Genomic DNA, 24679 nt, shown 5'->3' on the forward strand with positions numbered 1-24679 from the left:
TCCATGTAGCGTGGACGGACGATGAACCCATCCTCTGTCAGGCATAGGAGGTGATCTCTGTAGAAGGCCATCTTTGTCCCAAGTGGACGACTAGGTGAACTCCATGTCCTCTGAGTGTCCAAACTCCAGCCTGACAATGTCCTTCCTAATAACCCTGTTCCGCTCTGTGCAGCTGAGAGCAAATGACGGGGCCTCTATGCTGTACTGGAAGGGGGGGAGTGCCTCCATCTGCATACCGTGCATGCCAAACCAAGTGCCTACCTGTGAACCATAAATCTTGGCCAAGGTGTGACCAATCATGATAGTCCTATAGTTGTTGGGGTCCATGGGGTCACCTGCTTTCAAGACAGGTACAATAGTATTCAATGACTAGCTAACGGGGAAGCCTTGTTAAACATGTGAACCAGTAAAGGGGCTAGCATGTCTCTAGCATGGGAGAAATGCTTGGTGAGGAGTCCATCATGATCCTGTGCTCTCCTAGTCTGCATCCTGTCAATAGCATCTCTCACCATGCTGAGGTGAAAGAAGGAAGAGTGTGGGGGACGAGGTTCCGGTGGATGGGGGAGAGGTGGCTACTCGGGGACATGGTAGAGAAAGGTGGCAGAGGTGTGCCAGGTGCTGCGTGAAGTAATCGGAGTTGGAAGGCGATGCTCCTGGAAGATCCTCGAGGCTCCTTACAGTCCCTTCCAAGAAATAGCTGGTATAGCTCCTGCTCAAGCCTTGCTAGTAGGTAGGCTCTCTTCTTTCTCCGTGTGAGACGTCGAAAGATCACTCGCGCCTGCTGGTGAGTGGTGGATCCTAGTGCCATCTCTCGATGTAGACGGGCTCGGGTATCACGACATTCCTTGTCGTACCAACTATTCTGTGGGGCAGTCCCTCCTGGTGATGTAGGGGTGGCTTTGGAGTGTGGGAAGGCGGCTACAGCGGACATCTGGAGGGTGGCTGAGAGGTGTGTAGTAAGCTCATCAAGTGGGATGTGGGGGTCAAGGTCGGAGAGGATGCGGTAGACGTGATCAGAATAGATGGAAGAGGTCTCTCTGGTGAAGTGGTATCTCAGACGGTGATGGGGCAAAGCAGGTGGTTGCATGGTGTATCGCATGTGAGTGAGAAGGCCAGGTACGCATGGTCAGCTCCAACACCGATCGGGCAAGGAGAGATGGTCAACTCCGAAATGAGTGGGATCAAAGAGAGGGATCCCATTAGGTAGTCCACTGTACTAGCTCCACGTCCGAAGGGGTAGGAGGTGAAGGAGTTGGATCTAGGCCATCTAGCCAGGCCATTATAAATGGCTAGCCTATGAGCCCCACCAAGGGCTAAGAGATACTCTCCATAGTCTGTGCGGGCTGCTGTATCCTGTGATGTCCACTCCAGATCTGTACCCATCGTGTCAATCTCCTGGTACATGGGATCATCTGTCTCAAAGAAGGGTACCTGTGCACCTGCGGTGCGGGCATTGAAGTCTCCAGCCAGGAGGATGTCCCCTAGACTGGAAAACTTCATAATGTCACCATAAAGGAGCAGGTACGGGGACTCTCCATGGGTGGCATATTTAGAGTTAGAGGGTGCAAAGTAACACACTGCAAGGTAGATGTCTCGGCCCTCGGGCCCTCTCTATCTGGATCCTCACCCACAAAACCGTGCGGCCTCATCCCGTTCGACCATCCTGTTCGACCGCCTGTATCACATGTTGAAGCTCCTCCCTGTATAATAAAGCCACCCCTCCCGACCCCCGAGTACCCCCTACTGTGCGTGGGTGTGGGCGGTGAACAAACTCCCATCTGTATCCTCTCACCTTTGGAAGCCGACTCCCCTGGCACTGATGAGTCTCTGTGTATAAGACCAAGTCTCTGCCTCTATATGTCTCCTCGAACAGACCTACATCTGTCCTCAAGGCACCACTGCAGTTCCAAACCGCAATCTCTAGCTTGGTCTCATACGTCTCACACCGTCATTGGGCACGTCGCTCAGTGATGATCACCCTCCCATCTTTGTACACTGCCCATTTCCCTGCCTTCCGTGCATCCACGATGCATGGCATGCATTCCCTCCTATGTGCCACCTGTGGTAGTGTGAGATCATCTTCGAGGTAAGTCTTTTCTCCTTTTAGTGCTCGCCTTTTGGTAAGGAATGCTTGCCTCGCCTCTAACCCCGCAAACTTGAGGATGAGTGCGCATTCCTTAGTGGTGTCTTTGCCCACCCTCCATGCCTTGACGAAGGGGGTATCAGCAATTTCTAGCTTTCTGCATATTGCTATGGCGTCCTCTTTCGGCGAGGCTCCTTCCTTCCATCCCACCACTCTCACATTCAATGCCCTAATCTTCCTTCTTTTCTCCTCTTCAAGTGTGTCATTGATGATGTTTGGGGATGATGGTGCATTCCGTTGCTTCTTGGCAACCTGAATCCAGCTGCCTGCTTCTTCCACTTGTTTCTATGTCTTCTTAAGCACCTCAGCCCATGTGGTTGCCTCGTTTGCCTTCTTCTCTTCTTGTTCTTGGAGGGTCTTCAATTGCACTCTTAAGTGTATTCAGCTCATCATTGAGGGATAGTTGAATCTCTCCTTCTTCGAATTGAGTACATGCCCTCAAGGTCTCATTTTCCACTCTAAGGGTGGCGACTTGGGCCTCCAGCTCCATGATTAGTGAGGTGTGGTGGCTGGTTTTTGTGTCCAACATTTGGACCATTTCCTCCTGCATCTTGCTTAGCTCAGTTGCCATGTATGCCTGCATGTCTGCCTTCCACCTATCCATCTCCTCTTGCATGGAGGCACGCAACTCATGCCCAAGGCCATCACTATCCTTGTTCTCCCCGAGCTTCTTTTGTAGGTACTCAATGTCAGTATCCTGCATTTTGCATACTTCTCTCATGGTGGTCAGAGAGAGAGAGAGAGAGAGAGAGAGAGAGAGAAAGATAGATATATTAAGCGTCTACTAAAGACCCAATTGTAGCACACCTCTTTGCTCAGCACGACTGGACTAGGACGGTGTACACCACAATGAACACGGAGTTCCCTCTAGGGTAGTATGCCCTCAGGAGTTGTCACAAGCTATGGGGCACGTGAGCTATGGGGCGCACACATAGCTCACTAGCACACAGAACACAGAGATGAGCAAGAAACACAGATGAGCACGAACAGTCAGAATGGCAAGAACATGCAGATGAGCAAGAACAGTCAGAATGGCAAGAACACGAGAACACAAAATAGATGAGACTCGAGTTGCAGTAGTAGTGCCAGAATGATCCCAATCACACAATCCCCTGTCCCTTTGTACAATGCCGCTTGGCCTTTGGGTTGGTCCAAGGGTGACCATCAAGAGGCCCTGCTGTCACGCCGAGGAGCGTGGTGTTCATTAAGTGAACACAAGAGACAAGTGGTATAGTGTTAGTGCAAAAGGTGGGCCTACCCCAGGTGTCAATGCAATGGTATGGACCGGTCTAAAGTGACAATGCAAGTGGTTGGACCGGTCCAAGGTAGCTGGCACTTTTGTCCGGTCCAAAAGTCAAGGCCAAAGAGTGGCGGCAAATAGTAGGCAGCTAGGGTGGCTACAAATCACCCACCACTAATCGATTCACTGTCCTTGGTGAATTGCAGAGAAAAGCCGATGTAGAGGATGGAGAGGCTGCCAAGTCATCGGGGGGATGGTTATGAGTTCAAAATAGAGATTACAAGAGAGATAATGTGATCAACATGTTCGATGATATATACAATGAAATGAATAAAAGCCTACATACTAAAACTTGTAATGTAACAGTAACCAAAACTGAACTAGAGGCCTTCAATGTGAGGAGGATCAGTAGAGCCATTCTGCCCTGTAGATGATGGTCCACTAGTAGCTGCACTCTGACTCTGGGTCGGACTGGCAAGAGGGGTGGCCATGAGGCCTCCAAATGCAAACCACAGAGCCTGTCTCACAACCTAAAACTGGACAGCCTGCTCCCTGAGCGAAGAAAGTTGTGCAACATCCATATCAACCGTAGCAAGGTGTGTCCTAGCAGACTGAGGCTCTGCCTCCAGCATGGCGGCATGATGCTGGGATGCTGTAAGAGAAGATCTGAGAGTAGCAACTTTATGACGAAGTTGTGTCATAGTAGTGGTAGCTTGTGTCAGCTCCTCTTGAAGACAGGTTACTTCCTGAGAGCATAGTTGCTAGATGGTGGTGTTGGCACAACGCAGCTCTCCCATTCCTCTCAAAAAATATGTCAAGTACTCAGAGTAGATGCGTGCCTCGAGGGACACACTGTCAAAGTTGCACACAAAATGTCAGGCACGTGCAGCAGAGGGAAGATCCAAGGTGTGTGGAAGCCTGGTGCAAGGAAGCTCATCCCATAAGGGGTCCGGAGTGGCATCTGTGAAAGGAGATTCTCGAGGATCCTGGGATGTCACATAGGTTGGGTCATTGGTGTCAGACCCAGGTGAGGGGGTGGAGAAGGAAGAACCTTCAGGGGTGGTGGTGGAAGAAGAGGATAAATCAATGTTATCCACCGGAACTTCATCATCCATGGTGATTGCAATGAAGTTCTCTGTTGGCGGCCGCGTGGAGCAGAAGAGGTAGACATGTTCCAGCTCTGGGTGAGGCTGCAGTGGACGGCGTTGGGTTGGCCCAGTCCGAAGTAGAGACGAGGGAGGTGAGCAAACTGAAGTGCAGATTTCGGGCTAGAGTTGCAAGGTGTCCACATTAGAAATTGGTGTAGAGGCCAAACAAAGAGGTTGTGTGGTAGTGGTAAAGGCTAGACCGACAAGTGAGCCCGCACCGGCAAGAGGAGGGGTGTTCCAAAGAATATAGTTTGTTGTTTCGCAACCGTAGGAAATGGGCTCGGTCCCCCAAATATGAAACTTTGGTTGGGAGAAAAACTTGGACCTGCAGGTGTCCCATAGATGGAGGTTGGGCCAGCAAACAATCGCAGACCTACAAGGGTACCAAAGACGTAGCTCGGGCTTGCAAAAACTCCAGTATGTGGCTTGAAGCTTGGTCCGGCAAATGGAAGTGTGCCAAACTGTGTCACAAGCTAGGGGGAACGTGAGCTATGGGGCGCACGCATAGCTCACTAGCACACAAAACATAGAGATGAGCAAGAACACGGATGAGCATTAGCAGTCAGAATGGAAAGAACAGCAGATGAGCAAGAAAAGTCAGAATGGCGAGAACACGAGAACACGAAATAGATGAGACTCAAGTTGCAATAGTAGTGCCAGAATCATCCCAATCACACAATCCTCTATCCCTTTGTACAATGCCGCTTGGCCTTTGGGCTCGTCCAAGGGTGACCATCAAGTGGCCATGCCGTCATGCCGAGGAGCGTGGTGTTCATTAAGTGAGCACGAGACACAAGCGGTATAGTGTCAGTGCAAGTGGTGCGCATAGCCCAGGTGCAATGCAATGGACTAGACCAGTATAAAGTGACAATGCAAGTGGTTGGACCAGTCCAAGATAGCTGGCACTTTTGTCCGGTCCAAAAGTGAAGGCCAAACAGTGGCGGCAGATAGTGGGCAGCCAGGGTGGCTACACGGATGGCCTATGAGACCAAAGTGGTACAATAATGTCCATGGCATATCTCATCATGGAATGGAAAAACAAACAGAAACAAAACATAGCTATCTCACTGGGGTGAAACAAAACTGTCCATGGAAACTCATCATGGTGAGAGAGAGAGAGAGAGGTCTGATTTTTGGTTTTTCTATTTTTGATTCTCTGGTTTTCTGGCTATTTGGCAAAAAAGAAAAAGAAAAAACCCCGATGACGACTAGCGCTTGTGCTTGACAAGCAAGCCACATGGAAGTGGTGAGAGCAAGGCAGATGGTACGCATGAATAGAAGCGGAAGAAGAAATGGCCAAAATATCGAATGCAGGTGAGATGGAGCAAAGAAGAATAACACGAGCAGGATAGCCAAAATATCACGTGCAGGTGGGATGGAGCAAAGAGGAGCAACACAAAAAGAACATGATGCAGCGGAGTCTCCTGTGTAAGCGGCGCCTCCTCTGGAAGTGCGCAAGGCACCAGATGGGTAACACAGCAGCGATGGGCAGCAACGGGCAACGAGGGCAACAAGTGCTAATAACAGCAACGCCAGGCACAAGCAGGGCAGGGTGCACAGGTTCGCGCCGTTGCGAGAGAGAGAAAGAAAGAAGAAAGAAAGAAATATATTAAGCGTCTACTAAAGACCCCAATGAGCCTATGCGACCAAAGCGATACAATGATGTCCATGGCATATCTCATCATGGAATGGAAAATAAAACAGAAAGAAAACATAAACATAGCTCTCTCACTGCAATGATACAAAACTATCCATGGAAACTCATCATGGAATACTAAGAACATAGAAACATGAGAGCGGCATCAGCTCCGAGTAGATGGTATACCACTCTCCAAAATATCAAGCATGGGGCTAATGAGTATGACCGAGAGGTCTCCCTCAGCTATGTCACGTCGAAAGGTAGCTTGATGGCAGTGGAGCATGTCCTGGATCTAGAGCTGATGAGGTGATCGTGGCTGACGGCCGGGGGCGTCGGGCACGCTGGAGTGCGGAGACTCGGTCCGAGGCACCTCCTCTCGGGCGAGGTATGTCCGGAGCAACTCGTGGAGGGTCCACACGATCCACTATATTGGTGTCCTCCACATCCTGGGTCCGGAAGAAACTGGTGATGGTTGGCTAGCGAGGGAGGGGGCGGGGTGGCTAGGGCCGAAGCTCTCTCAAGAAGGTGTGTCCCTGTGTCTACAGAGCTCAAACAAGAAGAGGCCGAGTCAATGCTAGTCCTGGAAGTCAATGATCCTAGAGAGTGTACCGAATCCCTCACGAAATAGATAGTTCCCGCGGATCTCATAGTATATGGGGCAGCGGCATATGTAATGCTCCTCTATCTCAACCTCTCTATGGCATAATCGGCAGATCCTCTCCTCTCTGGGTCTCTGTATGAGCTTCCTCGCTCTGAAGATGCGCTCAGCTCTACCTGTCTCCACTCAGAGGCGGTGGGATGAAACCAGTATCTGGCCAATCGCAATCCGCATGGCATGGGACATGTGAACACTCAAATAGCCTGGCTGCTAGATGAAGCCATCCTCAGTGAGTGTGTGAGGAAGTGATCTCTGTAGAAGTGCATCTTCGTGGGAAGCTCCGGAGGTGTGATCCATGTGCAATGAGTGTAGAGGCTGAGAAGGTCTAACCGGATAACCCGGTTGGTATCCTCGTGAGAGAGAGAGGGGAGGGCAAGGGGGGGGGGGGGGGGGGGGGGGGGTTGTGTTCTGCAAAAGACCCCAAAGGGTCTATAAGACCAAGAAAGTGGTACACAAAAATTTCATGAAGTGACTAGCCATGGAAAATTATAAAAAACTATCTACCTATAAAAAAGGATCATGTGAGGACAGAGTTACAAGTTAGCCATGTGGCTGAAACATATGAGGTGATAATCTACATCTGAGAGAGAGTTTGCATCAAAACTAGATGAAAACACATGCTAAGTCATGGTGTTAAAATACTTGAAAAAAATTGCGTCAAAAACCCCATTGAAGAATAGTTACAGAAATAACATCATCCCCACAATCAGAACCATGACACTCACCTTTGGAAGATAAGGCACACAGCCTAGTCCCATAGTCTGAAATTCAAAAATTGTTCACAGTTACTAATCTTTGAAAGCATAAGGTAGTTACAAGAAACAAATCAACACTAGCCTTGTAATGTGCAACGTAATACCATTAATTCAACTAGCGCACATAGGGTGTACATCATACTACTTAACAAAGAGCCTTACTAATATATCTATAATATGACACCTGAATAAACCATTAAAAATGCACTCAAGTGTTTCATCCTGCTAGGGGAACAAATAAGCTGGATGTTGCTTGTAGATTAGCTCACTGAACTTACCTTAAAGATAAACATGAGAGAGCCAACCACTTTCTGGTGATAGCTTGACTGGGGATCCTTTAATATGCGCATTAATGCATGTATGGCAACCTGCAGGGCAATGGTTTATGGTGATGGATTTCTACTATCTTCCTCACAACATGGAGACCCACTTCAACTTAAAAGTACCGTCGAGTAATAGTCCTCAGACGTCATAAACAGCCCTCCTGCAGGCCAAACATCAAGAGGAAGCTCCTCCATAGAATGAATCTGCTGCCGCACGTCTGCAACCACAGCATGGTTCCCTTCACCCAGGCCGCCTTGCAGTGACTGTTGATTGTGCTTGTGTATATGAGGATCAAGTGCACCAAGTATTCCTAAAACCTGATATCATGGTGAGGAGTCAAAGCAAAGTCCTACTAAGGATGGTCAAACTCCTTATGATAAACTAACTGAATACCTTAAGCACTTCCCCTCTTGTAGACCAAGCAAGGTCTCCATTCAATAGACGTAGCAATAAGCCCAGTAGTTCAGGATAGTCTGTGTAAGGAGTCACGACATACCTGCACAATGTAACAAGTAAAAGCCATTAAATACATTATATCAACCACCATGCCAATCACCCCTAAGCCATTGCTACCATGCCACTGAAACCTAATAGCTTCTTTTGGCAGCAGTTCAACAAGTAAATATAAACAGTCCATACATCCAACTTAGACTGTTTGTTTACGTTTTCCCCCTAAGACCCAACCCATTTGAGTCATGAACTCATATGACAAAAACAGGTTGCAAATGATTCCAGCCTCCACATTCTCGCACAGGTGCAAGCTTCCATCACAGACCTGCATTTATTGCATCCGTACCCATCTGTATGTGACCCTGACCCTTTAATAAATAGGGCTCACAATTTATGTAACTCTCCTAGACTACCTGTACATACATGGCACATGCATTCAGGTGTTGATGGATACAGGTCAAGAGTGAAGAAAGGTCTACAGCTTCAAGAGAAGCAAGGTCTTCCCTATATGTTATATCCTTACAGCACAATGATGGTACAAATGCTCCACAGGTTTCCATTGAAAATCCTCCCAAGATGACCTTCTTGTACTCTCAAGAAGTGTCTTTCTCACAAGTAAGATTGCCTCCAATACAATCCTACAAGCATTAGATGCATTTGTGTATGTCAATCTGCACATGTGTAGAAATGCAAATGTGAAGGGATACAGAACCACCAAATTATTTCCATCAGCTCATTTCAAGGGAGGAAACTGACCCAGTACTTTGAATCAGCTGTCCAAGTGTAGAAACGGCAACCTCCCTTTTGACAATTGCTGCTCCATCAAGGAGAACATCCCTTATTAGAGGCATCAATTTACCAAGATATTGTCGCATAGCGAGGCCACCCTGTGAAAACACAAATCTGCCACTATCAAGACAGGTTTACAGGCGATAGCTGGAAGTGCTTTAGGACACAAGTTACCAGTTAAGCACTATCATGGAGACAAAAAAACCTTATAACGGTGTAAGTTGCAGGATACATACCACCCGTGCTAGCTCACCCACTGTTGCAAGAACCCCTGTGACCACTCCATTGTTCGCAGCTCCAGCTGATCCATCTTGCAGTTTTTCTAGTAGGACCTATCATAAGAAACCTTCAAGCACTGTCAAATATAGCCACACTTATCTCATTGAAAGCATGTGCGCCATAAAGAATTAAGCACCTTATGGACTGGTCCAATATATGGAAGCACTAAGCGTTCACAAGATCTGATGAGGCAGCCAAGAAGCTGAGCACTCTCCTCCCTGTTTTTACTGTCTGGACTGCAGTTTAATGAAGTACAAAATATGATGTAACCAAAAGCCGTTCCATAAATCCCAAAAAATGTTCAGAAAACCTTGAGTCAAACCCCAAAAAAACCCTTGACACAAAGATCAATAAGAGAGCATCACACCTTTGTCCAAGGTCAGTTAAGAGCTGCACAAGATGGCAGCGAAGGGCTGGAAGAACATACGCGGGATTTTGATCTGAAAGCCTGCCAGCCATGGAGATAGCAAGCTCCCTCACTTCAAGGGCCTGTACCAGGAAATCAAAATTCCATATCGCCATTAGACTGTACAGAAGAAGCACGAGCTCACCTTTCAAATCCAAACAAGCACGGTATCATAATAGGCAATGTGCTTTACCTCATCATTCAGAGAAATGAATATAGCACGTAAGCTATCGGCTTGAGCTAAAAACGCATCAAAATTTCTATTTCCATGCAAAGAGAACAAAACTGCCTTTCGAACACCGGCATTTGCATCTGCAACTGCTGCAACTAGAAGCCTTTCTAGAATCTGGCCACTCCCCTCCCCACCCCCCCAACAAGCAGAAAGCCACCACCACCACAAAAAATAAGGGGACAGAAAATTATATCCAGACAGTAGTTTCAGATAATTTGAATTTCTCTTAGAGGACAACTTTACTGAAACCTAAAAAACAATGCAGGAATTCTGGTTCAAACATCCAAATGGGATCCATTGACAAACCATCAAAAGTAAAAAATTTGATGACAGACAGTTCCTATAAATGAGCCAAGATGTATGAATGTCCACGAAACATAATCACAATGCAAATCAACCATCGCTTGCTCCATGCTTTGGTGCCTCCAGTAACCCCTCCTGACCTCTCATAACGGATGTAATTCAGATGTTGCTAGTCTCTAAAATGCCTAAAGTGACTGGGTGGTCTTGTAGGCTGATGTTATTGCTTACAAATCCTTGGAAGGAAAACATAATGGGTGTCTGGGTAGTTTCTTCCCCTGCAATTTTGCTTTTGCAAGAGCTGTCGAAACTGACATCTGTACCTACCTTAACAGCCATAAAACAATCTTTCAACCACCTTTGACCTGCTGCTCATTAGTACCTTGGGTGGTCCATAGTTGTCAGGCGTTTTTAGAAACGTGTTTCAAAAACGTTTCTTTCAAATCCTAGACATTTCAAAAACGTTTCATACAAGAGGGGGGGGGGGGGTTACACGCCCCAAAAATTATATACAAGTTTATAATATGCAAAAAAATATGTTGCCTTGCCTGCAAAACAATATTCAACATGCATCATTTACACATTAAAACATGTTTACAAGTTAAAACTAAAGATTCAAGGTGACCCAATTACAGTGGGCACCCAACCGACCAATTGGCATAAATAAACTGGCAACATCAAGACTCAAGATTCGAATTCCATCATCAATAATGGCAACTACTCAACTCAAGAAACAATATAAAGCAAGCAAGAGTGACACAGTCCGCTGAACACTCAAAATTCTGAATCTTGAGCTAATACAAGAAAAGAAAACTGAAGTCTGAAATACACAAAGTAAAGCATGTTGATAGATGCATGACAAATTAGAGGAGCCTGGTAGCCCCAAAGACTAGAGTCCTCAATCTGGAGTCTGGGCACTCAATCCTCAACATCCTCGATGTCCGCATCAGCAGCCTCCTGGGTTAAAAAAACACCCAAATTGTACTAATAACATGTGGGAGGGAAAGAAACGTTTTTGAAATGTCTCGTTTCATTAAAAATAAATGAAACGATTTTCTTTGCAACTATGCTTGGACCTTACTGAAAGTGTTGTCATGCTCACGTCCCAACCATAGCTCCACTATCGTGCATCCCCAAGCCTCAGGTTAGATTGACACCGTCCTAAGCTCACCCAAGCCTCCATGTCCCAGAAAACCAGAGCCCACCCTCAAGGTGTACAGCCTTGAGCTAACCCAAGGCCTGATTCAGGTCCTTGCCCTTGGGCATCTGCCCAGCTAAAATGGATTTCTATATTTAACATGTAATTCAAAAAATCTAAATACTAACAGAGGTGCTGCTCCTGCTAGGCCTAAGCAGTAAAGTATGGTACCATGTACTACTTAATCCGGAGAAGATGGTTGCACAAGATAGATCTAATATGCAGATGACTATATCTCTCTGAAATATATTCTGCATTTTGAGATCAGATGAATCATATATGGGCACAAAACAAAATCTCAAGGGAGGATTATGTAACAAAATACAAGGAAAAAGAGCATGTTTATGGAAATTCATACCTCTTCAATAAGATGCCGACGCCTCCAAGATCCCGCCCCAGAACGAACCGCTCTATTAGAGGTAAAGTTTGAATTAGCCGATCCAGAGCAAGAGAAAGAGTGCTCCATAAGCCTACAGCAGCAAACTGCAGCATCTCTTCTTGTAATCGCATCCTCGTCCTCCAAGTAAGGTATCACAGCCGCCCTTGTGAACTCCAACAGTTCATGACCCTGACCAGCAAGTATGCTCTCTAAAGAAAGACGAAAAAGGGGGTTCCAAAGAGATACACACAAAAAGCAAGACAACATACATTAAAATTTTCCCAAAGAAACGGACCTTCAGATCAAACGTTGTCAATGTCCTTAATGCAAGTTGTACTAGAGCAGGGCCAGTTAACTCCAATGATTGTGGCGAACTGGGCACAATAGGGGGACGAGTAGGCACCATGGTTGCTTTGGCGGAGCGATACGATGATTTTGCCAGCACAAATGAGATGGAATCTAGCAGGCGCTCCTGAACAGTGGATAGCAAAGAAGGCAAGCTGCCAACATAACAGAAAAACGTTCAAAAATGGTCCAGTGAGTAATACACCTACAGACACATGGATGAGTAGAGTACAATATTCAATGACTGTTTGTGTCCCAACATCTAGCTTTCGTGTGCTAAAATCAAAAGTCCACTCAATTCTTGCCTTTACAACAACATCCACACCAACATCATAAAAAGTAAACCAGCAATACCTGGAAACTATACTTTCAAGCGCTTCGACAAGTACGGGTGTTAACCCTGCCACAAACATGGCATCCAACAACCCCCTCACGTGTTCCTCCATAGCAGGCCCCATTGCCTTTGCTAGACTGCCAACACAAGCCAAGGCTTCCATTGAGGGCCTGCCTCTCCTAGGTGCAATCTGTTATATCACCAAGAAAAGAAACCCAAATTGCACATATAAATCCCCCATTCAAGACAAAAAACATAAAATCTTCTGGAGTACTGATAGTTGAAGCCTTACTGCCTCTCTTAAAAGGCCTGCCACAACTGGCAGGTAAGACTCTAATTCCCCACCAACTGCCCCTGCCATCTCTGCCAGTGCAACAAATCCACTACCACGCTCGGTTGGATTCTTCATGACAGCGAGCAGATGGTCCATACAGATCTTATGCATTCATGGATACGGGTAAGAGATTATAATGTAGCAAAGCAAAACATCTTGAAACTTGCAAGGCACACATTTTATAAGAAGCACCTTGAGATACGCAGAGACAAAACGATCCCTCAGAAAGTGGGCAATACGAGGAAGCAGCGCAGTGATGCTTCTTCGAACAAGGCGATCCCGATGATCACGATATTTGAAGACAATATCTGCTACTTCTTTGTACCGGGACATCATGAATTCCCCAGTGTTCCTGTTCTTAGACCAAAGCAGGACATTTCAAAATTCTACCTTCAGCTGCTACAAGCAACAACGTTGAAATGAAGACATGGTAATTATGGATTACTGCCCAACCTTAGAAGTTCTCCAACTGCAAGCAATGATCCATGTATACTTTCAACACTTGCGTTCTTTCCAAGACCATCTTGAGTTGCTTCAAACATGCGGTAATACCTACCGATAAATGGCACAAAAGTCAAAGATCGAAGGTGCATGCATGCAACACTTTTACGCCCAAAAAAAAAAGGTTTCTACAAAAGGCATGACAGGTACGCATCAAAAAAGCGCCATTTACTTAATATTTTGAAAGCCTTGAGCACACATCTAATAACACACATTACATTCACACTTGTCATGAAGGCATCGAGCTCCTGTTGGACTCCCCAAACAAGGGTGAAGGAAATGACGGCCAATTAGCTGTCATAAAATCTCTCACAATGCCCTCACTTTATGACATTTCTAAACCTTCAAAATAAATTCGACGGTAAAACCTCAGCAGATTTTTACAATGGATGGCATTACCACTGCACCCGCCACCGTGTCTCCCTCTTCTCTATCACACAAAGGCAGGCCCTTAGAGCTTCCACTGCTCTCTCTCTAACATGAAGTTTTGGATCTCGCAATGCTACCCACACGGCATCAACAAATTCAGGAACATGAACATTGAACATGGTAGGGGCATTTTCAGCCATTTCCTGCACCAGATAGAAATGATCTTGAGAAGTGGAGTCCTGCTGGAGCTAAGTTATAAGTTTTCTCATTTTTTGGTACTAATAACCAGAAGTTTACACTGGGACCCATAAACAGAACAGACATCACATACTTTTAGAATGAGAACAGCGGCAAAGCGACGAGACTCCACGCGTTCCTCTTGCAGCCAGTGTAGTGCATGCTTCACCTATAAAAAGCACCACAAATCAGCCAACGATGTATCATACCATTGGGACTTATGCCTTCTTAGTGAGCTTAAGCATGAAAGAAGTTTAAAAGTAAAAAAAACTTATAATCAGCTATCACGCTATGCCTTCAAAGTAGCCTTTGACATGGTCAGCTCAAGATGGCAGAAGACGTGAGTAAACATGCCTCTCAGCAGACCTGAAACTGAGATACCCCTCAGCTAGATGGTTTGAGATGTTAGTAGACATGCCTCTGAGCTGTCAGAAGAATGAAGAGACCCCCCAGCTGGTGGTGGTTTGGCAGAAGATATTGATGATTGGAAGGCTATCTGAAGAAGCAAATTAACACCATAGGGCATCCATTCCTAGCCAAAAGGAGCAGGACAAGGTCATCACAAAATGGCTTGCCCAGAGGCCATTACATACCAGGGGACTGTTCCAGAGTTGCCATTTATGAACAAAAGAAGCTGTGAATTTAGGGTGACAAATCGACCCATCAATCTCAGCAAAAATGAGGCCCCTTGTAGCAGGCCCAGCAGCAATCAAGCTCATATGAGCCATTGACACCCTGGTCAACTAGCATTCTGAGCACTAAGATCTGATAAAAACGATCAACCACTGGTGCAATAACAATCGAGTCCCTGTGGTGGCATTCAGACTCTAGATGCACCAGATGCACCAGCAAGACAAAGAGGAAAAATTTAAGCATCCAATCATCATAACAAGGTATACTGATGACAATATGTAGGTGTTAGAATTTGTGCATCTCAGTGTTATGGGGTTGTGCCTATTTCATAGGCTTTTATGTATTTTTCTCTTGTGTAGTAAGTCTTGAGCAGGTCGGCCTGTTTCCAAAGGCAGTCAACCAGGTCACATCTCCACTATATAAAGCTGGTCCTCATATTCACTTGTATCCATCCAATCCCTTGCACATTGTTCAACACTTCTGCTGGCTATTGCCATTGTAAAGCTGATTGCTATTATAAAAGGTGATCCTGTGCATTCTCCAACATGGTATCACTCGCTTAGGTTCAGGCTGCTCCGACACTCTGCATTCTACTCGCCGTCTTCTTTTGTGCTGTGCATTTGCTTCCATCGCTTCTCCAGGCTGCAGATCAGCATCAACAGTGGCTGCATTACTCTGTATCCTGCTGCATTTTCTGGTCCAGCCATCTTCTTGCTGTCGGCCAGCCTTCTAGGCTGCGTTTTGTTCTACAGAGGCAGGTTGTGGTGTGTGGCTACGTTTTCTGCTTCAGCATCTATTGGTGGTGAGTTTCTTGCATGAGGTGTTTCCAGACAAGTGGCACTACATCTTCCTCTTCCTCCACGAGTCCCTATCCTTCCGGTAGGAGGTTCCCAGTGGTTCTAGGACTGTTTTGCTGCTGTCCAGCCTCTTTCTCTCTCAGTTTTGAGAGGGGGCTGATTGGTCCTGGTGCCTTGCTTCATTGGAAAGCACTCAAGAGGAGTTTTGGAGTGCTGAGATTTGTGTTCTTTGTTGCTGTGGATATGGCTCCCCCCCCCCACCCCCCCCCCTCTTACGAACAAGGATGACAAGTTGAACGGACCCAACTATGCCCATTGGAAGCTACAAATACGGATCTAGTTCATCCACAAGGGTTTGTGGGAGATTGTTCAGGGCAGTGAGAAGAAGCCCGAATGTCCTCAAAACTCTAGGCAGTGGACTCAGGTGCACAGATTCCATCTTGCATCATTGTTGTTTTTAATCAAGTAAATCATAAAGACTTTAAGCTTGTTAAAGTAGTTTACCTTGAACATTATCACAATTGAAATGGTTTCCTCTAAGATCTTGAAAGTGGCTTGATTAAACACACAATTAAGGTTGTACAAAACTTAGTGTACTGTACTTAGGGGAGGTATATGGTACAAGTACACAAAGTAAGTGTGTTCAACTTTCTCAATGTAACATATAGAACTTTAAGTACGTTCAACCTTTTCAATGTAATAATATGCTTTATAATGTACACAGTTTCAGAAATTGGAGCCTGTTCCACAAACCAGGGCTGATTTCTTAACCTTAAAGTTCTAGCTGTAATTGGGGCATCAATGTTACGACCAACATTCTTCTACCCAAATTATGGTTTCTAGGTGAAGGAAAAATTAGGGGCTTTTAGGTTAGGGTGGACAAAGCGCATGAAAACTAAACAATCTGGCATGATTGCTTTAGCACTATAGCATATTCTTAGAGTTAAAGTTATTGGGAAGAGAATGATGATGCCAAGACCATGAGGCCACAATTGAAAAGCCTTGAGGAAAAAATGAAGGATTTGCTTCAGAAGCTGAATATTGTCACACAGTGGATTCATGCTATAGACCTTGCTTAAGGTTAAGCCTATCAAGAGCATCCAATTCCAAGGACAAAAAAAACGAGCCAAGCTCCCCGTGTGAAGCATATAGAAGACAAGTCCTTAAGACATCAAGCAGAGGAGGAGCTATGATAAGAGCGGGTAGTCCAGAACTCCAACAAGCTTATGGCTAGAGGTCAACTCTAGTTACTTTTGAGGTGACTCATCTACTCTGATCCATCCAAAACACCCAAATCTAGTCCAAACAACCATAACCAATGCGTGCCAAATCGGGTCAAAATAAGCATAACGAGTGTCCACTATCTCAAGGCCCACTGTTTGTTAGCTCAACAATCTCAACCATCCAAAGAGATCCTTTAGGACAATTTTTTCAGTGTCCAGAACAAGAGAGGTTCTATCAACCAATTCTTAGACTAGTCCCTTTAGGACTCAAGGAATTTTGAGCTCCAACATTCATGAAGACGAAATATTTTGAGGAAATATTCTTATTGACTAATAAAACTAATGAAAGGTCTCCCTTTTGGGCAAGTAAAACTCCCCATCAGGTGTTCTATGTGTCCTTTGTCCTCGTAAATCCTGAAGACATAACACACAACCAGCTCAAACTAGTTGTTTACTTCTAGAAACTTACAAGTATAATCCTCATCTAACTTGTCCATGGTCTGCAACCCATAGGACAAGCAGGATGACTTCAAATTCTCATAATCATCATGATTCCTCGTAATCGCAAGGAGTTTCATTGAGCTCAGTTCATTTCAAGCAATCCTAAAACTTAGCTGGTCTTAGGCACGAAGTCCTAGAAAAGAAGTTGCAAACTCCTCATTCTCTCATGTACACTTGAGGCTACCTCTTGTATCGAACTACAATGACATCATTGGAGCATCATGAGAGTGTAAGATGAATCAGAAAACCTGTCACCCTTCTGGTGATTTCCCATGCCTAGACAGCCAAAAAGATATGTTAACTTGTTGTCACTCACAAACTAGCACTTCTCCTCAAAGCTATCGGAGGTTAACTATGCCAAAGCACAGAGTGTCTCAAACGTGAAATCCAAAAACTTCAAGAGATCCTACATGGCAATGCACCTTGGCATCCCATACCACCATGGCACACCCCACATAAAACCCCATTTAAGCATGCGATCGTAGATGGAACAGCCAACTTCCCCCCCCACAACCTTGCCTTGAAGTAACCGAATTCCCCACTGAACACCAAGGTCAAACCTTACATCAACTTTGAGGGTTAGCCTAATCCATGCAAAATGAAGGACAAAACATACCATCTTACTTACACCCAATCCATGTTCCAATCAAAACTAGTCATGGAACATCTGTCAAGTGTTAGTTCCACCTAGAACCCCAGCTTCCGCATAGTTAGGCTCAACTAGCCATTTGTAAGCAGTCCAACAACCTCGACATCCTCGGTTACTAGTAGCCTCGCCTGACACATGCATCAGAGTGTTGGAGATAATGCAAGTGAACATCTCCTCTAGCTTATATTGGTTCAGCAATCCTCCCCCATGCACCACCGTATCTCAATAAACTAGGGCAGTGGCTACTGCAGCAGCTGAAAAATCTATAACTAGTACATGAACTGGTACTCTATCCTAGCCTCAGTCTAACACTTCTGCTTCTATATCCAAAAAACATGATGCACTGAGATGTTTGAAAACAGGTTTGAAAACTCCTCAAATTCTATACCATCAAGCATGACCTCCACAAAGATCCATATAACCTGCATACTTGGCCCCATCAATGAAAGACATGCAATTCAACCATGTAACGAGTCTGCAAACTCATCATCCTGCCCTGTGTGCACTAAGCTACTGAAAACCTCGACCATCATAGGTACTGCTGACACCATATCATCTCCAGATACCACCGATTGTATGAAGTCTGTCCTTAAGACACCTAATTTAGAACTTTTAATAGTACTAGAACTTGTCAGCCTCGTCCACCATGAGGAAAAATTATGTGGCTAAAGGCTGCTGGATCTTTGTAGTCGATGTTACCACCAACTCTAGGCTCTGAATGTCTGTTAGTTCTTTAAAAATAAAAAGTGGCACCTCCCCTTGTATATAGATCTTAGTCCACAAGATTCTAGACCAAATTTCCTTGCCTCGGTCGAGTTTTGTTTTGGTAGTCAGACTCTGTTTCCTTACAATCAAGTTAGTTGTCACACGTTATCAAATTGAACCAATTGTTGAGCCCAGCCTTGTAGGTGCTAATAGCGATTTGTAATTATACTCTCGCTTAAGGATTTGGGCATATTAAGAAGAGAAACACCCCCCACAATAGGTGATAAGACCTTGCAGTGTAGGCCAGTGTCATGGCAGAGGGCACAGTTGGTCTGTTGTATGGAGGGTTGTGAAGTGAAAAGTCGGTACTCCAACTAGTCTCTGAGTACCTGAGCCTCTTCTTTAGCCAGGTGCAATGGCAAACATTTGAAACCACTCATGTACTTGGGGATGTTGAAACATACGTTGTGAATGCGGCAGCAAAAACCACACTATGACGAGTGGGTGGGATCGGCAAACCTGGCGCTCGACTTCATCTGCCATGGCAGCCCCTCCAGCTCGAGCAAAATGGCCAAGGACCTTGCTTGCAACCAGTAGGACATCAGGGTCATGTTTCTCCTCAAATGCATGCCACAGGTATCCCGCAAACCGTGACAACTTTGATGCCTTCTCACCCAGCTTCACATCAATAAGCTCGTCGATAGCACGCAGTGCACCCAGGTTGTCTGTTACCTCGGAGCTTTCGATCAGTGTGTTGATTCTGTGGTACAAATTGTCCATAAACCTAGTGAAACCCTCCCCTCCCAAATCACGAGCTTCTTCCTCGATATGCCTTCTGAAATGCACAGCAGCTCCATCCTGCACAGACATGGCAATGTAAGGATTGAAATATGAGAAGGAAGGAATCGAAGCAAGCTTATGCCTATGACGATGAGGGTACCTTGGGATGGCCGCGAGTGCATAGGTCAGCCAGCAAGCGACGCAGGGTGTCGGGGCCGCCTGGTGCCCGCGGCGCAGGAGAAGGGGGAGGGGGCGGAGCGGCCATCGGTAAGCGACAGCTCGAAACCGTCAATTTCTGGTGGGGTGAAGCACCATAGCTCTATCGATCCTATGGTTAAACAAGGGAAACGAAGCAATGGCTATGGCGTCTCTGTGGGTTCTGGGGGACCAAGCTGGTTGCTCCTGCAATGAAGCGAAGCAAACGAAATTATGTCTGCAAATGGCGTCTGTGTGATTTAGAGTTTCGACTGCGTAAGATTAGGGCTTTGGGAAGATCCGTATAGTCCCTGAGGTCATAATAGGCTCTGTGAACAGCGGAGGAATAGAGACAGTCTCCACTGCACGCACTACGAGTTGTTTATTAAGACTGTGATTTGAAAATATTATTATTATTAAGATCATAAAATTTGCACCCAATTTGATTTTTAATTAGTTAACGTTTGGTTTCACTAAGGTGCGTTAATTTTTAAATGAATTAAATCTTTATGTCGCTGATTGTTTAGTATATTTATTTAAAAATAGCAAAAACATCCATTCGGATCTCTCCTAATAAGCGCCCACAACGTTTTTTTCTCATTAATTAATTAGTTTGGGCTCAGGGAAGATAGTGTTGCTTAAAGTTTAAACCTTCAAATCAATATTCATTTCTTAAGGCACCTGATTTGATCTTTTTAGAAACATTAGTAGGGGCATGGTCTCGAAAATCACGAGGGCGGATCACTACATCTTTCCTAGTGGAGCAACTTGCACTTGAACGTGGCCGGCTTCGAGTATGCTGCAGAAGGTGGACGTGGCCAGGGAGTGGCAGTTAGCTGGAGTTTCCAAACTCGTCATGCTGCTCCATGCCTAAAATCTATAAAAGGCTCTGGTGGGAATCGAGGAGCTGGAGCTCGAGCAACATGGCCTGTTGGTGTCTCAGTATACTGACGCCGACAAGATCACATACGTGATAGAAGGAGAGGGAGCGTAGTAAGGAGAGGGAACGCCAAGAGCGAGAGCAAGAGCATGAGAAGGAGAGGGGCAAGGGGGGAGGCCAACTCTATGCATGCAGTTTCTTATCGTTTACACATTGTCATGATGCTTTACTCCAATTAAGAGTCTCCTTTGGTTTGAATTTTACGTGCATGTACTTATGTTCCTCCGCATTGTATATGTCTTGAATCTTCTTTGTTGCATGGCCTCCATAGTTTTCCCATATTGGATGATGTATTTTCCTATAATATCCTTGCTCTCATGTTTCTTACCATGTTCTTTCTCCTCGTTCTATGTTTCTTCTTCTAGCATGTGCAATACACGCTACCACCTCATAGAATTTTGATGTCCTCTTCTTGTAGAAGAGTTTAACCTCTCAGTCTTTGCATTATCACTCTGCACCGATTTCTAGTTCTTCCAAGTATCCAAGGCAAGCTTGTACTAACATAAGTTTTCCAAGAATCATCACACCTCTAAATGGCAGGGAAGGCATGAGGTTAAGAAGCATGCATGGGTTTGAGGTTATTTTTTTGTTCATACTCTATTTTTTTATTTTGATTTTGATATCCTTTCTTGGGTGCTTTCGATTTGTAACTTCGACTTTCTCATTCCTAAACCTAGTCTATATAGGTGTTCTAGAGTCCTCACACTTGAAAACCAAGTTAGAAGGTGGATTAGGGTGGGTAGAAATGCATTACACCTATGGCTTTAGCATAATCTAGGTACTAATTAAGAATAAGGAAATGATTAGCAATAATGACAAGAGTCAAGTAGACTCAACACACTAGTTTTACATTAGATGTATGCCTTTAAAGAGGTTGAGATACAACATCATTAGTGCCTTCATTAGTGCCTAATCATGCATCTAATCAAGATCCCACTAATCAAGGGCCACCTACCCTCACTTTTAGGTGCAATGTTAATTGTTGAGTACAACTCATCCACTAGCCTAGGAGGTGCCTACTTTTGAGCTAGTTTCTAGTTGATTCTTGTTCACATTGCACTCCTTTTTTATGCATAAAAGATACATCAAATCTACCTCTATTATATCCTAAGGTTGCATGCCCCCCTTAGTGCCAAATTATTGCACCCTTCACTCCCCTAAAGTGATGAATTCCTATCTCTATCATGTGCTAGATTCTACACCCCTTAGTGCCAAATTATTGCACCCTTTATCCCCCCCTCAAGTGATGAACTCCTATCTCTATCATGTGCTATATGCCATGGATGGAACAATCTAGTATTCTAAAATGCATGTAATTAAGCTCTATTTATGCTTAATTTTCACTAATCCCAAGTTTAAGCTTTATGCAAAAATACAATGTTTTGGATTAGCAATTTCGACAATTAAATCAAGGGGGTTTTGTGAAATGATGCAAAAAAAAGCTATAGCAATTGCCCAAATGTGTGTTTTGAACTACCTGTTCAATTAACCCACTCTGATTTAGGTAATCACTATGATTGGTGATGCTTATAGATTTGGGGGTTTTAATTAATTTGACCAATGCAAGTGTTAATTGAAGCAATTGAACACATATACCTTCTCTTTTGATCAATGCTAACTGCTCCCAAGCTTTGGTTTGACCAATATCTTCAACTTGAGCTTTAATTTCTTCAACCAGGCCATGAATTTTACGCCTGTTTCTGGGCAAATTTGTGATTTAATTCTAGAGTTTTTACTTGATATGGAGCTTCATGTGAGTTCCCTATAGGCTTGACAAACTGATTATAACTTCAGGACTCAATAGAAACCATCCCAAATGGTGCTTTGAGCTGATTTGGAAAGAGGGGTGCTTTGAGCTGATTTGGAAAGAGGGGTGATTATAAAGAGATTTTAGACTAATTACTAGGATCCTAATTGTCCAGAGAGGAGGGTGTTGGCTTTGATACAAACTTGGAAAACCAAGTTAGGAGGTGGATTAGTGTGTGTAGAAATGCATGACACCCATGGCTTTAACATAATATATGTACTAATTAAGATTAAGAAAATGATTAGCAATAATGTCAAGAAGCTAGAGTGGACTCAACACACTAATTTTGCATTTGATGGATGCCTTTAAAAAGGCTGAGACACAACACCACTAGCACCCATGTCTCTAGCATAATCTAAGTACTAGCTCTAGGATTAAGGAAACGATTAATAATAATGACAAGCGGCAAGAGTAGACTCAACACACTAATATTACATTAGATGGAATGCCACACTTGTTGGAATTAGGGTTGCAGGAAAGCACACAAAGCTTGGAGAAGAAGAAGCAAGAATGCACACAACACAAAGTGTATTAGATTGTGTCAATGTACAAAAGATAAGTTAGCCCAAGAAGGATGGGCGTATATAAGCCGGGGGAAAAAACCTCCTAAAGAGGGAAAAAGTGCCCCGGCGGTCCTAAGTGTGTTCACACACATCACTGCCTATATATATGTGCCTATATATATGGCAACAAATCCCCCCTGGGAGTGATGGTGTGAACGAGAGCTGGCACTCATGTATAGGGGAGTGCCATGCCCAAAGTAGATCAGTCCACAAAGGGCAGCAAGCCCAAAGCTTTGCGGAAAGCTTCGAACTTCTCACGAGGAAGCGCCTTTGTGAAAAGATCGGCGAGGTTGTCCTGTGTTGGCACATAGGCCAAGCTGATCTCTCCTGCTGAGAGTCTCTCCCTGACATAGTGATAATGCACCTCAATGTGCTTTGTGCGAGCATGAAAAACTGGGTTTCTCACAACTGCCAATGCGCTCTGACTGTCAGTGTAGATAGAGGTGGCAGACTCCTGTCCAACACCCAAGTCAGCCATAAGCCGTCTGAGCCACACACACTCAACCGTAGCTGTGAAAGCTGCCCTGTACTCAGCTTCGCAACTAGAAGTGGCCACAGTAGGTTGCTTCTTGCTCAACCAAGATATGCATGAGCTACCGAGCATGAAACAAAAACCACTTGTGGGACACTCTTGTGTCATAGCAACCAGCCCAATCTGAGTCCGAAAAAGCATGTAAATCTGGCAGCAACGATCCCCCCTTGGGATAAAACAACCCAAGATGTATGGTGCCACTCAAGTAGCGAAAGATGTGTTTAACTGCTTTCCAATGCTGAGACCCTGGGCTATGCATAAACCTGCTCACCTGTGAGACTGCAAACTGAATGTCCGGCCTCGTAATGCATACATAAATGAGGCAACCAACAGCTATCTGATAGAGTGTGACATCAAAGTGATCTCCAGCATCATGAAGACTCAACTTCAAACCTGTCTCCATTGGAGTAGCAATAGGCTTGCAGTCTTCAAGGCCAAATCTCCGCAACAATGTCTCAATATACTTTGTCTGACACAAAGCAATACCTCCATCACACTGCTTAAATTGTATCCCCAAATAATGATGCAAATGCCCCAAATCTGACATCTCAAAAGAGGCATTCAAATCAGTCTTAAAATCAGCAATATGACTCTCATTTGGTCCTGTGAGCAGCATGTCATCGACATAGAGAGCAATGATTAGATGTACCTCATCCATACGTTTAACATACAAAGTGCTTTCTGTTGGAGTATTCTGAAAACCATGTGCAGTCAAATATGCATGTATCTTTTCATACCAAGCTCGTGGAGCTTGCTTTAAACCATAGAAAGCCTTTTTCAACCTGCACACTTTGTTTTCTTGCCCTCTTTGAACAAAACCACGAGGCTGCGATACATACACCTCCTCATGCAAATCTCCATTCAAGAATGCAGTCTTTATGTCCAACTGATGTACATTCCAACCATTATGAGTTGCCAATGCACAAATGCTACGAATGGTAGTCATACGACAAGTGGGAGCAAAGTTCTCATCAAAATCAATGCCCTTTTCTTGAGCATAACCCTTTGCAACAAGTCTAGCTTTATAGCGATCAACACTGCCATCTGGCTTTCGTTTCAACTTAAAAACCCACTTACATCCAATGGCCTTTTACCAACAATAGGCAAATCACACAAAGACCATGTACCATTCTTCAGTATAGCATCATATTCACTTTGCATTACAGCCAACCAATTTTCTGATTTTTGTGCCTCATCAAATGAAAGAGGTTCTTCCTCCTCACACATACTAGACACAGCCAAAGCATAACAATCTGATGCATAAGAGGCATGCTGAAAACCTGAACGAGTACGA

The 24679-nt window shown here is 44.8% G+C and overlaps 1 protein-coding gene across 4 annotated transcripts in view; it reads right to left on the reverse strand.

Annotated features, from left to right (window-relative positions):
* Positions 1-19927, reverse strand: part of TOR (target of rapamycin) — a 167707-nt gene extending 147780 nt beyond the window's left edge. For all 4 annotated transcript variants that reach the window (XM_086799123.1, XM_086799124.1, XM_086799122.1 and 1 more), the window contains exons 1-19: positions 19509-19927; positions 19088-19426; positions 14155-14229; positions 13854-14026; positions 13407-13505; positions 13146-13305; positions 12912-13055; positions 12640-12809; positions 12236-12440; positions 11920-12129; positions 10025-10177; positions 9793-9914; positions 9562-9661; positions 9383-9478; positions 9114-9244; positions 8301-8403; positions 8030-8224; positions 7862-7951; positions 7554-7589 (exon numbers count right to left, since the gene is read on the reverse strand). In XM_086799123.1, the coding sequence (XP_086655249.1) occupies positions 7554-7589; positions 7862-7951; positions 8030-8224; positions 8301-8403; positions 9114-9244; positions 9383-9478; positions 9562-9661; positions 9793-9914; positions 10025-10177; positions 11920-12129; positions 12236-12440; positions 12640-12809; positions 12912-13055; positions 13146-13305; positions 13407-13505; positions 13854-14026; positions 14155-14229; positions 19088-19426; positions 19509-19613 (2706 nt within the window). In that variant the 5' untranslated portion in view covers positions 19614-19927. The remainder of the gene's footprint in view (positions 1-7553; positions 7590-7861; positions 7952-8029; positions 8225-8300; positions 8404-9113; positions 9245-9382; positions 9479-9561; positions 9662-9792; positions 9915-10024; positions 10178-11919; positions 12130-12235; positions 12441-12639; positions 12810-12911; positions 13056-13145; positions 13306-13406; positions 13506-13853; positions 14027-14154; positions 14230-19087; positions 19427-19508) is intronic.
* Between the last annotated feature and the right edge of the window lie 4752 nt (positions 19928-24679).

The sequence above is a fragment of the Cibotium barometz genome, chromosome 6 (assembly GCF_041138505.1).
Source record: "Cibotium barometz isolate CiBa-2024 chromosome 6, ASM4113850v1, whole genome shotgun sequence".
NCBI lineage: Eukaryota > Viridiplantae > Streptophyta > Polypodiopsida > Cyatheales > Cibotiaceae > Cibotium > Cibotium barometz.